The sequence below is a fragment of the Scyliorhinus torazame genome, chromosome 31 (assembly GCF_047496885.1).
Source record: "Scyliorhinus torazame isolate Kashiwa2021f chromosome 31, sScyTor2.1, whole genome shotgun sequence".
Lineage (NCBI taxonomy): Eukaryota > Metazoa > Chordata > Chondrichthyes > Carcharhiniformes > Scyliorhinidae > Scyliorhinus > Scyliorhinus torazame.
The window spans coordinates 19,458,435-19,470,854 of NC_092737.1; the positions used below are offsets into that span (position 1 = coordinate 19,458,435).

The 12,420-nt window shown below is 50.4% G+C and overlaps 1 protein-coding gene across 11 annotated transcripts in view; it reads left to right on the forward strand.

Annotated features, from left to right (window-relative positions):
- Nucleotides 1-12,420, forward strand: part of LOC140404742 (actin-like protein 6B) — a 206,871-nt gene that overhangs the window by 173,148 nt on the left and 21,303 nt on the right. For 7 of the 11 annotated variants that reach the window (XM_072493451.1, XM_072493444.1, XM_072493453.1 and 4 more), the window contains 4 exons: nt 5,219-5,308; nt 5,891-5,952; nt 8,450-8,564; nt 9,636-9,731. In XM_072493451.1, the coding sequence (XP_072349552.1) occupies nt 5,219-5,308; nt 5,891-5,952; nt 8,450-8,564; nt 9,636-9,731 (363 nt within the window). The remainder of the gene's footprint in view (nt 1-5,218; nt 5,309-5,890; nt 5,953-8,449; nt 8,565-9,635; nt 9,732-12,420) is intronic. The other 4 variants (XM_072493446.1, XM_072493447.1, XM_072493450.1 and 1 more) reach the window with 1 other exon arrangement.

Below are 12,420 nucleotides of genomic sequence, written 5' to 3' on the forward strand. Positions count from 1 at the left end.
AGTGAGTTACAGACTGGAATCTAATCAAGGGGTTCGGGGTGGTTTATATATAGAATAACAGATAGCCAGGAGTGAGTTGCGGGTTGGAATCTAATCGAGGGGTTTGTGGAGGTTTATATATAGAATAACAGATAGGCAAGAGTGTGTTACAGACTAGAATCTAATCGAGGGGTTCGGGGTGATTTATATATAGAATAACAGATACCCGGGAGTAAGTTGCAGACTGGAATCTAATCAAGGGGTTCGGGGTGGTTTATATATAGAATAACAGATACCCAGGAGTGAGTTACAGACTAGAATCTAATCGAGGGGTTCGGGGTGGTTTATATATAGAATAACAGATACCCGGGAGTGAGTTACAGACTGGAATCTAATCGAGGGGTTAGGGGAGGTTTATATATAGAATAACAGATACCCGGGAGTGAGTTTGAGACTGGAATCTAATCGAGGGGTTCGGGGGGTTTATATATAGAATAACAGATACCCGGGAGTGAGTTACAGACTGGAATCTAATCGAGGGGTTCAGAGTGGTTTATATATAGAATAACAGATACCCGGGAATGAGTTTCAGACTGGAATCTAATCGAGGGGTTCGGGGGGTTTATATATAGAATAACAGATACTCGGGAGTGAGTTACAGACTGGAATCTAATCGAGGGGTTCAGAGTGGTTTATATATAGAATAACAGATACCCGGGAGTGAGTTACAGACTGGAATCTAATCGAGGGGTTCGAGGTGGTTTATATATAGAATAACAGATACCCGGGAGTGAGTTACAGACTGGGAACTAATCGAGGGGTTCGAGGTGGTTTATATATAGAATAACAGATACTCGGGAGTGAGTTACAGACTGGAATCTAATCGAGGGGTTCGGGGGGTTTATATATAGAATAACAGATACTCGGGAATGAGTTACAGACTGGAATCTAATCGAGGGGTTCAGGGTGGTTTATATATAGAATAACAGATACCCGGGAGTGAGTTTCAGACTGGAATCTAATCGAGGGGTTCGGGGGGTTTATATATAGAATAACAGATACCCGGGAGTGAGTTACAGATTAGAATCTAATCGAGGGGTTCAGGGTGGTTTATATATAGAATAACAGATCGCCGGGAGTGAGTTACAGACTGGAATCTAATCGAGGGGTTCGGGGTGGTTTATATGTGGAATAACAGATACCTGGGAGTGAGTTACAGACTGGAATCTAATCGAGGGGTTCAAGTGGTTTATATATACAATAACAGATACCCGGGAGTGAGTTACAGACTGGAATCTAATCGAGGGGTTCAGGGTGGTTTATATGTAGAATAACAGATACCTGGGAGTGAGTTACAGACTGGAATCTAATCGAGGGGTTCAGGGTGGTTTATATGTAGATAACAGATACCCGGGAGTGAGTTACAGACTGGAATCTAATCGAGGGGTTCAGGTGGTTTATATGTAGAATAACAGATACCCGGGAATGAGTTACAGACTGGAATCTAATCGAGGGGTTCGGGATGGTTTATATATAGAATAACAGATACCCGGGAGTGAGTTACAGACTGGAATCTAATCGAGGGGTTCGGGGTGGTTTATATATAGAATAACAGATACCCGGGAGTGAGTTACATACTGGAATCTAATCGAGGCGTCCGGAGGGGTTATATATAGAATAACAGATACCCGGGAGTGAGTTACAGACTGGAATCTAATCGAGGCGTTTGGGATGGTTTATACATAGAATAACAGATACCCGGGAGTGAGTTACAGACTGGAATCTAATCGAGGGGTTCTGGGTGGTTTATATAAATAACAGATACCCGGGAGTGAGTTACAGACTGGAATCTAATCGAAGGGTTCGGGGTGGTTTATATATAGAATAACAGAAACCCGGGAGTGAGTTACAGACTGGAATCTAATCGAGGGGTTCGGGGTGGTTTATATATAGAATAACAGATACCCGGGAGTGAGTTACAGACTGGAATCAAATCGAGGGGTTCAGGGTGGTTTATATATAGAATAACAGATACCCGGGAGTGAGTTACGGACTGGAATCTAATCGAGGGGTTCGGGGTGGTTTATATACAGAATAACAGATACCCGGGAGTGAGTTACAGACTGGAATCTAATCGAGGGGTTCGGGGTGGTTTATATACAGAATAACAGATACCCGGGAGTGAGTTACAGACTGGAATCTAATCGAGGGGTTCGGGGTGGTTTATATATAGAATAACAGATACCCGGGAGTGAGTTACAGACTGGAATCTAATCGAGGGGTTCGGGGTGGTTTATATATAGAATAACAGATACCCGGGAGTGAGTTACAGACTGGAATCTAATCGAGGGGTTCTGGGTGGTTTATATAAATAACAGATACCCGGGAGTGAGTTACAGACTGGAATCTAATCGAAGGGTTCGGGGTGGTTTATATATAGAATAACAGAAACCCGGGAGTGAGTTACAGACTGGAATCTAATCGAGGGGTTCGGGGTGGTTTATATATAGAATAACAGATACCCGGGAGTGAGTTACAGACTGGAATCTAATCGAGGGGTTCGGGGTGGTTTATATATAGAATAACAGATACCCGGGAGTGAGATACAGACTGGAATCTAATCGAGGGGTTCGGAGGGGTTTATATATAGAATAACTGATACGCGGGAGTGAGTTACAGACTGGAATCTAATCGAGGGGTTCGGAGGGGTTTATATATAGAATAACTGATACGCGGGAGTGAGTTACAGACTGGAATCTAATCGAGGGGTTCGGGGTGGTTTATATATAGAATAACAGATACCCGGGAGTGAGTTACAGACTGGAATCTAATCGAGGGGTTCGGAGGGGTTTATATATAGAATAACTGATACGCGGGAGTGATTTACAGACTGGAATCTAATCGAGGGGTTCAGGGTGGTTTATATATAGAATAACAGATACCCGGAAGTGAGTTATAGACTGGAATCTAATCGAGGGGTTCGGGATGGTTTATATATAGAATAACAGATACCCGGGAGTGAGTTACAGGCTGGAATCTAATCGAGGGGTTTGGGGTGGTTTATATATAGAATAACAGATACCCGGGAGTGAGTTACAGACTGGAATCTAATCGAGCGGTTCGGGGTGGTTTATATATAGAATAACAGATACCCAGGAGTGAGTTACATACTGGAATCTAATCGAGGCGTCCGGAGGGGTTATATATAGAATAACAGATACCCGGGAGTGGGAAAGAGACTGGAATCTAACCGAGGGGTTCGGGGTGGTTTATATATAGAATAACAGATACCCGGGAGTGAGTTACAGACTGGAATCTAATCGAGGCGTTTGGGATGGTTTATACATAGAATAACAGATACCCGGGAGTGAGTTACAGACTGGAATCTAATCGAGGGGTTCTGGGTGGTTTATATAAATAACAGATACCCGGGAGTGAGTTACAGACTGGAATCTAATCGAAGGGTTCGGGGTGGTTTATATATAGAATAACAGAAACCCGGGAGTGAGTTACAGACTGGAATCTAATCGAGGGGTTCGGGGTGGTTTATATATAGAATAACAGATACCCGGGAGTGAGTTACAGACTGGAATCTAATCGAGGGGTTCGGGGTGGTTTATATATAGAATAACAGATACCCGGGAGTGAGATACAGACTGGAATCTAATCGAGGGGTTCGGAGGGGTTTATATATAGAATAACTGATACGCGGGAGTGAGTTACAGACTGGAATCTAATCGAGGGGTTCGGAGGGGTTTATATATAGAATAACTGATACGCGGGAGTGAGTTACAGACTGGAATCTAATCGAGGGGTTCGGGGTGGTTTATATATAGAATAACAGATACCCGGGAGTGAGTTACAGACTGGAATCTAATCGAGGGGTTCGGAGGGGTTTATATATAGAATAACTGATACGCGGGAGTGAGTTACAGACTGGAATCTAATCGAGGGGTTCAGGGTGGTTTATATATAGAATAACAGATACCCGGGAGTGAGTTATAGACTGGAATCTAATCGAGGGGTTCGGGATGGTTTATATATAGAATAACAGATACCCGGGAGTGAGTTACAGGCTGGAATCTAATCGAGGGGTTTGGGGTGGTTTATATATAGAATAACAGATACCCGGGAGTGAGTTACAGACTGGAATCTAATCGAGGGGTTCGGGGTGGTTTATATATAGAATAACAGATACCCAGGAGTGAGTTACATACTGGAATCTAATCGAGGCGTCCGGAGGGGTTACATATAGAATAACAGATACCCGGGAGTGGGAAAGAGACTGGAATCTAACCGAGGGGTTCGGGGTGGTTTATATATAGAATAACAGATACCCGGGAGTGAGTTACAGACTGGAATCTAATCGAGGCGTTTGGGATGGTTTATACATAGAATAACAGATACCCGGGAGTGAGTTACAGACTGGAATCTAATCGAGGGGTTCGGGGTGGTTTATATAAATAACAGATACCCGGGAGTGAGTTACAGACTGGAATCTAATCGAAGGGTTCGGGGTGGTTTATATATAGAATAACAGAAATCCGGGAGTGAGTTACAGACTGGAATCTAATCGAGGGGTTCGGGGTGGTTTATATATAGAATAACAGATACGCGGGAGTGAGTTACAGACTGGAATCTAATCGAGGGGTTCAGGGTGGTTTATATATAGAATAACAGATTCCCAGGGGTGAGTTACAGACTGGAATCTAATCGAGGGGTTCAGGGTGGTTTATATACAGAATAACAGATACCCGGGAGTGAGTTATAGACTGGAATCTAATCGAGGGGTTCGGGGTGGTTTATATATAGAATAACAGATACCCGGGAGTGAGTTACAGGCTGGAATCTAATCGAGGGGTTCGGGGGGGTTTATATATAGAATAACAGATACCCGGGAGTGAGTTACTGACTGGAATCTAATCGAGGGGTTCGGGGAGGTTTATATATAGAATAACAGATACCCGGGAGTGAGTTACAGACTGGAATCTAATCGAGGGGTTCGGGGGGGTTTATATATAGAATAACAGATACCCGGGATTTGACCCTGGGTCACAGAACCATTCCTCCTGACCTCTGGGTTATGGGCTGAGTGTTGTGACCACTCTGAAACCATTCCCCTGAACTGAGCCAATGAGAGGTTTTGACCAGGTGGAAACAGCCCAGTTTGAGCTGAAGGATCAAAGGTTGAGGGGTGGCGGAGGTGGCTGACCGCGTTGCGTGTTTTCTCTCGGTGCAGGAGCCCGTGCGTGAGGGTGCCTCGCCAAACTGGAAGAAGAAAGAGAAGATCTCGCACGTCACCAAGTCCTGGCACAATTACATGTGCAACGTAAGTCAGAACGGTCCCTCGGGGAGGGGTCCTGGCGGGGCAGGGGTGGGTTCGAAGGTCAGGCACAGGGTCGGACCAGCTCCCGGAGATCTGATCACATGACCTTCCTGCTTCTGACTGCCCCGCCCCTGGGGCCGCATCATTGGCTGCCTCACGGCCAATCGGAAAGCGCAAAGACCTTCCGCCGCTTTCGACACGTGCCCGCCTCCTGCCGTTCGTCTGGGCACCAGTGAGGAGAGGGAGCAGAGAGGAGCCCCTGTAGGGGTTAATCGAGGGCCTTTGCTGCCGCATTGCATGCTGGGGTAGCTCCGCCTCCATTGTGACCTCCCGTAGCGCAGAAGAAGAGGGGGCTTGCCCGACCGCAGAGGTCTCGGCGACTGTGGAACATAGGAGGGGAGGGCTTCCCTCGCCTAGTGTCGGGCTGAGGATGAGTAGGCCCACAGACTCGGGCGGTGTGGGTGAAACGCGGTAACAAGGTCTGATTTCCCACCAGGGATTTCCCTGGAGGGGAAATCCTTCATCACGCGCAGCCGCGCAGGAGTAGGGTGTTTAACGATGATCTTCTTTCTTTTTGGAGGACAGGAGGTAATCCAGGACTTCCAGGCTTGTGTTCTTCAGGTATCAGACTCAGCGTACGATGAACAGTGAGTGCTTCCCCAACGGTTCTGCAACCAAGGCGCGTGGTGGGAGTCAGGGTATAGATCAGCTACGATGTAATTTAACAGCATGAACAGTACTGAGGGGCAGAGTGGCCTCCTGCTGTCCTGTCCTGACAGAGAACATGGTGACATTGTCAATTAGTTTCAATGTTCTTTGTTCTCTAGTCAGATTAGACTCCTGGCTCTGAGCTGTGGCAGGGTTCAGTCCAAACACGTCAGGTTAACCTGATGCTCCACAACGATACAACGGAGCTGAGGGGCAAGGCAATACTTGGGAAGTCCTGAGGGACAGGGCAGCTCTGAGGGACGGCCATACAATTGGAGTCAAAGAGAGGACTGTTAGATGGTCAGGGGTAGCAGATAGATGGTGAGGCAGGCCTAGGAAACAGGCCGAGGAGGCGTGCCTGGAAGCAGGCCTAGGAGATGGAACTGGCCTAGGAGACAGGCCTCGGAAGCAGGCCTAGGAAACAGTCCTTGGGGCCGGGCGATTGGTCTGGCCTAGCAGTCAAGCCTAGGAGACAGGCCTAGGAATTAACAGGCCGTAGAGACAGGCTTGGGAGGCAAAGGGATTATAGGCCTTCGTAATGGGTCTGACCTTGGAGACGAGACTGGGAGACGAGACTGGGAGACAGGCCTAAGAGACTGGCCTGGGAAATTGCGTGAACATAAGAACATAAGAACATAAGAACTAGGAGCAGGAGTCGGCCATCTGGCCCCTCGAGCCTGCTCCACCATTCAATGAGATCATGGCTGATCTTTTGTGGACTCAGCTCCACTTTCCGGCCCGAACACCATAACCCTTAATCCCTTTATTCTTCAAAATACTATCTATCTTTATCTTAAAAACATTTAATGAAGGAGCCTCTACTGCTTCACTGGGCAAGGAATTCCATAGATTCACAACCCTTTGGGTGAAGAAGTTCCTCCTAAACTCAGTCCTAAATCTACTTCCCCTTATTTTGAGGCTATGCCCCCTAGTTCTGCTTTCACCTGCCAGTGGAAACAACCTGCCCGCATCTATCCTATCTATTCCCTTCATAATCTTATATGTTTCTATAAGATCCCCCCTCATCCTTCTAAATTCCAACGAGTACAGTCCCAGTCTACTCAACCTCTCCTCGTAATCCAACCCCTTCAGCTCTGGGATTAACCTAGTGAATCTCCTCTGCACACCCTCCAGTGTCAGTACGTCCTTTCTCAAGTAAGGAGACCAAAACTGAACACAATACTCCAGGTGTGGCCTCACTAACACCTTATACAATTTCAGCAGAACCTCCCTAGTCTTAAACTCCATCCCTCTAGCAATGAAGGACAAAATTCCACTTGCCTTCTTAATCACCTGTTGCACCTGAAAACCAACCTTTTGCGACTCGTGCACTAGCACACCCAGGTCTCTCTGCGCAGCAGCATGTTTTAATATTTTATCATTTAAATAATAATCCCTTTTGCTGTTATTCCTCCCAAAATGGATAACCTCACATTTGTCAACATCGTATTCCATCTGCCAGTGAAGTTTGCACGTCCTCCCCGTGTGTGCGTGGGTTTCCTCCGGGTGCTCTGGTTTCCTCCCACAGACCAAAGATGTGCAGGTTAGATGGATTGGCCACTAAATTGCCCCTTAGTGTCCAACGGTTAGGTGGAGTTATAGAGTTACGGTGTAGGGTGGGGGATTGGGCCTAAGTAGGGGCCCTTTCGGAGGCTCGGTGCAGTCTCGATGGCCCTCCTTCTGCATTCTAGGGATTCTAAGGTGAGACAGGCCCAAGAGACAGGCCTAAGAGACAGGCCTAAGAGACAGGCCCAAGAGACAGGCCTAAGAGACAGGCCTAAGAGACAGGCCCAAGAGACAGGCCCAAGAGACAGGCCTAAGAGACAGGCCCAAGAGACAGGCCTAAGAGACAGGCCTAAGAGACAGGCCCAAGAGACAGGCCTAAGAGACAGGCCTGGGAGACAGGCCTGGGAGACAGACCCAAGAGACAGGCCTAAGAGACAGGCCTAAGAGACAGGCCCAAGAGACAGGCCCAAGAGACAGGCCTAAGAGACAGGCCTGGGAGACAGGCCTGGGAGACAGACCCAAGAGACAGGCCCAAGAGACAGGCCCAAGAGACAGGCCCAAGAGACAGGCCCAAGAGACAGGCCTGGGAGATGGTCCTAAGAGACAGACCTGGGAGATAGACCTTAGAGACAGGCCTGGGAGACAGCCCTAAGAGACAGGTGTTGAAAATAGGCCTAAGAGACAGGCCTAAGAGACAGGCCTAAGAGGCAGGCCTAAGAGGCAGGGCTGGGAGATCGTCCTAAGAGATAGGCCTGGGAGACAGGCCTAAGAGGCAGGCCTAAGAGGCAGGCCTAAGAGACAAGCCTGGGAGACAGGCCTGAGAGATGGTCTCCTCTCCTATGCAATGACGTTAATATTTCTCCGCGAGTCGGCCACCCTCCCACAATCATGCCGCCTCCTAAATCTGACTCTGCCTTTCTTTTGCCCCAGGGTAGCTGCCCAAATGCCCACCATCCACTATGAGATGCCCAATGGCTACAACTGCGACTATGGAGCCGAGAGATTACGGATACCAGAAGGCCTGTTCGACCCCTCCAATGTCAAGGTACGGGGGTGGCTGGAGCTGTGCTGGGCCTGGTAGTTGCGGCCTGTCAAACCTGCGCAGGTACCCAGGCCCCTTCCACCCCAGGGAGGGCACACTCCGGGGCTGGAGGGACTGGGGCATGAGGATAAATGATCTGCAAGCAGGGCCTGCAACATTTGTGGATGACACTAAAAGAGCTGGGATAAGCAGGCCGTGAAGAGGAGGTAAAGAGTTCACAGGCGGAGATAGAGAGGCGAGGAGATTGGGCCAAAATCTGGCAGGTGGAGTTTAATGTGGGTAAGTGTGAGGTAAAACATTTTGGTCGAAAAAATACTCAGGCAAATTATTGCCTAAATGGAAAACAGATTCAAAATGGCGTCTGGGCAGAGGGATCTGGGTGACTTTGTTCATGAATCGCAGAACGTCGGTGCGCAGGTACAGAGCGTGATAAAGAAGGCAAATGGAATGTTAGCGTTTACTAACATGTGGTGGCCTTGGAGGCAGGTTCACCAGGTCGATTCCGGGGGTGAAAGGGGTTGACGTATGAGGAGAGATTTGGACTCATACTCGCTGGAGTTTAGAAGGATGAGAGGAGAGCCGATTGAGGAATGTAAAATACTAAGAGGGATTGACGAGGTAAACGTGGACCAAATGTTCCTCCTCGTGGGGTAATCTAGAATGAGAGGTCACGGATATTGAGAGGCGGGAGATTTAGAACCGAGATGAGGAGGAACTACTTCTCGCAGAGGACGATGAATTTGTGGAACTCGCTGTCCCCATAGAGCGGTGGAATCTGAACCATGAAATGGTTTTAAGAAGGAGATAAATATATTTCTGATAATAAAAACAGGGTTGAAGTGATGGGGAACAGATGGGGACGTGGATTTGAGACCAGGAATAAATCGGCCATGATCAGATTGAATAGCGGAGCAGGCTCGAAGGGCCAAATGGCCTGCTCCTTCCTGCTCAATTTTCTATGTGTGTACAGATTCAAACTGGTTGGAAGGCTGAGGTCACCCAGAGTTCAATTGCACGTAAGCACATTTGGAGGTCAATTGGAGAACAATTGCTTTATTTTTCATTTACTTTAAGATACCCCCTGCTCATTGGTGGTCAGCCACAGGTCCAGGAGTGATGGTGTCCATTTTACATCAGAGCGTCCATAATGTCCGATATCGGTTCCAGCAGGTATGGAGGGGGGAATGGTCTCGGCCGACCAATTGTGGACCAATTCCAGCGCAGATACACGCCCTAAGGCCTGTCCACAGTTCATTGGCTTACGTTGTTTTAAATGACCTCGTCAACCGTGACACTGAGTGACCCCTCCTCATTCCCTCCATCCGCCTATCAGTGCTTACACTCCACCTCCCTCACTCCCCGACAGTGTCCGTACCCGTCTCCACCCAGCCACAGTGTTCACCCACCCCTTACCCACCCCAACAGTGTTTACCCTCCTCTCTCAACCCCCACTGAACTGTTCACCGCCTTCCTTGACCCCTGACAGTGATGACCCCCCCTCACTCTTTACAGTAATCACCTCCCTCACCCTCGACAGTATTCACCCCCTCCCTCACCCCCGACAGTATTCCCCCCCTCCCTCACCCCCGACAATATTCACCCCCTCCCTCACCCCCGACAGTATTTACCCCCTCCATCACCCCCGACAATATTCACCCCCTCCCTCACCCTCGACAGTATCCATCCCCTCCCTCACCTTCGACAGTATTCACCCCTCCCTCACCCTCGACAGTATTCACCCCTTCCCTCACCCTCGACAGTATTCACCCCCTCCCTCACCCTCGACAGTATTCACCCCCTCCCTCACCCTCGACAGTATCCACCCGTCCCTCACCCTCGACAGTATTCTCCCCTCCCTCTTCTCGACATTATTCACCCCCTCCCTCACCCTCGAATGTATTCACCCGTCCCTCACCCCCGACAGTATTCATCCCCTCTCTCACCCTCGACAATATTCACCCCTCCCTCACCCTCGACAGTATTCAGCCCCTCCCTCACCCTCGACAGTATTCACCCCCTCCCTCACCATCGACAGTATTCACCCCCTCCCTCACCCTCGACAGTATTCACCCCTCCCTCACCCCCGACAGTATTCACCCCCTCCCTCACCCTCAACAGTATTCACCCCCTCCCTCACCCTCGACAGTATTCACCCCCTCCCTCACCCTCGACAGTATTCACCCCTCCCTCACCCTCGACAGTATTCACCCCCTCCCTCACCCCCGACAGTATTCACCCCCTCCCTCACCCTCGACAGTAATCACCCCTCCCTCACCCTCGACAGTATTCACCCCTCCCACCCTCGACAGTATTCACCCCCTCCCCCACCCTCGACAGTATTCAGCCCTCCCTCACCCTCGACAGTATTCACCCCCTCCCTCACCCTCGACAGTATTCACCTCTCCCTCACCCTCGACAATATTCACCCCTCCCTCACCCTCGACAGTATTCACCCCCTCCCTCACCCTCAACAGTATTCACCCCCTCCCTCACCCTCGACAGTATTCACCCCTCCCTCACCCCCGACAGTATTCACCCCCTCCCTCACCCTCGACAGTATTCACCCCTCCCTCACCCTCGACAGTATTCACCCCTCCCTCACCCCCGACAGTATTCACCCCCTCCCTCACCCTCGACAGTATTCACCCCTCCCTCACCCTCGACAGTATTCACCCCCTCCCTCACCCTCGACAGTATTCACCCCTCCCTCACCCTCGACGGTATTCACCCCTCCCTCACCCTCGACCGTATTCACCCCTTCCCTCACCCTCGACAGTATTCACCCCCTCCCTCACCCTCGACAGTATTCACTCCTCCCTCACCCTCGACAGTATTCACCCCACCCTCGACAGTATTCACCCCTCCCTCACCCTCGACAGTATTCACCCCTCCCTCACCCCCGACAGTATTCACCCCCTCCCTCACCCTCGACAGTATTCACCCCTCCCTCACCCTCGACAGTATTCACCCCCTCCCTCACCCTCGACAGTATTCACCCCTCCCTCACCCTCGACAATATTCACCCCTCCCTCACCCTCGACAGTATTCACCCCCTCCCTCACCCCGACAGCATTCACCCCCTCCCTCACCCTCGAAAGTATTCACCCCCTCCCTCACCCTCGACAGTATTCACCCCCTCCCTCACCCCCGACAGTATTCTCCCCCTCCCTCACCCTCGACAGTATTCACCCCTCCCCCACCCTCGACAGTATTCACCCCCTCCCTCACCCCCGACAGTATTCACCCCCTCCCTCACCCTCGACAGTATTCACCCCCTCCCTCACCCTCGACAATATTCACCTCCTCCCCACCCTTGACAGTATGCACCCCCTCCCTCACCCTCGACAGTATCCCCCCCTCCCTCACCCTCGACAGTATTCACCCCCTCCCTCACCCCCGACAGTATTCTCCCCCTCCCTCACCCTCGACAATATTCACCTCCTCCCCCACCCTCGACAGTATGCACCCCCTCCCCCACCCTCGACAGTATCCCCCCCCACCCACCCATCTCCCCCCAAACAGTCACATCATCCCATTTCCTCACCGCCCCTCAACTCACAGAAATGCTCAACCCCACCAGGCTCACTGAACCACCCCCCCCCCCACTCCCCTGCCCGCCACCCACCCCCCCCGGCCCCACCCACCGACCCCTCTCAGCCCCCAACAATTCTGGCTCTTCACCATCCTCGCTGTCCGCCACTCTGCCGGGTTTGGCGTCATCGGAATATCCCGAGCTATTAATGGACACAAAATGGAGGCAAATCCCCAGGAGCTGACTGTGAATGGACTGGGCGTGACATCGGAACCGTGGCCCAGAGCTTTTCCTTATTGAGAGTACTTGTTCGTTATCCATTAGGTA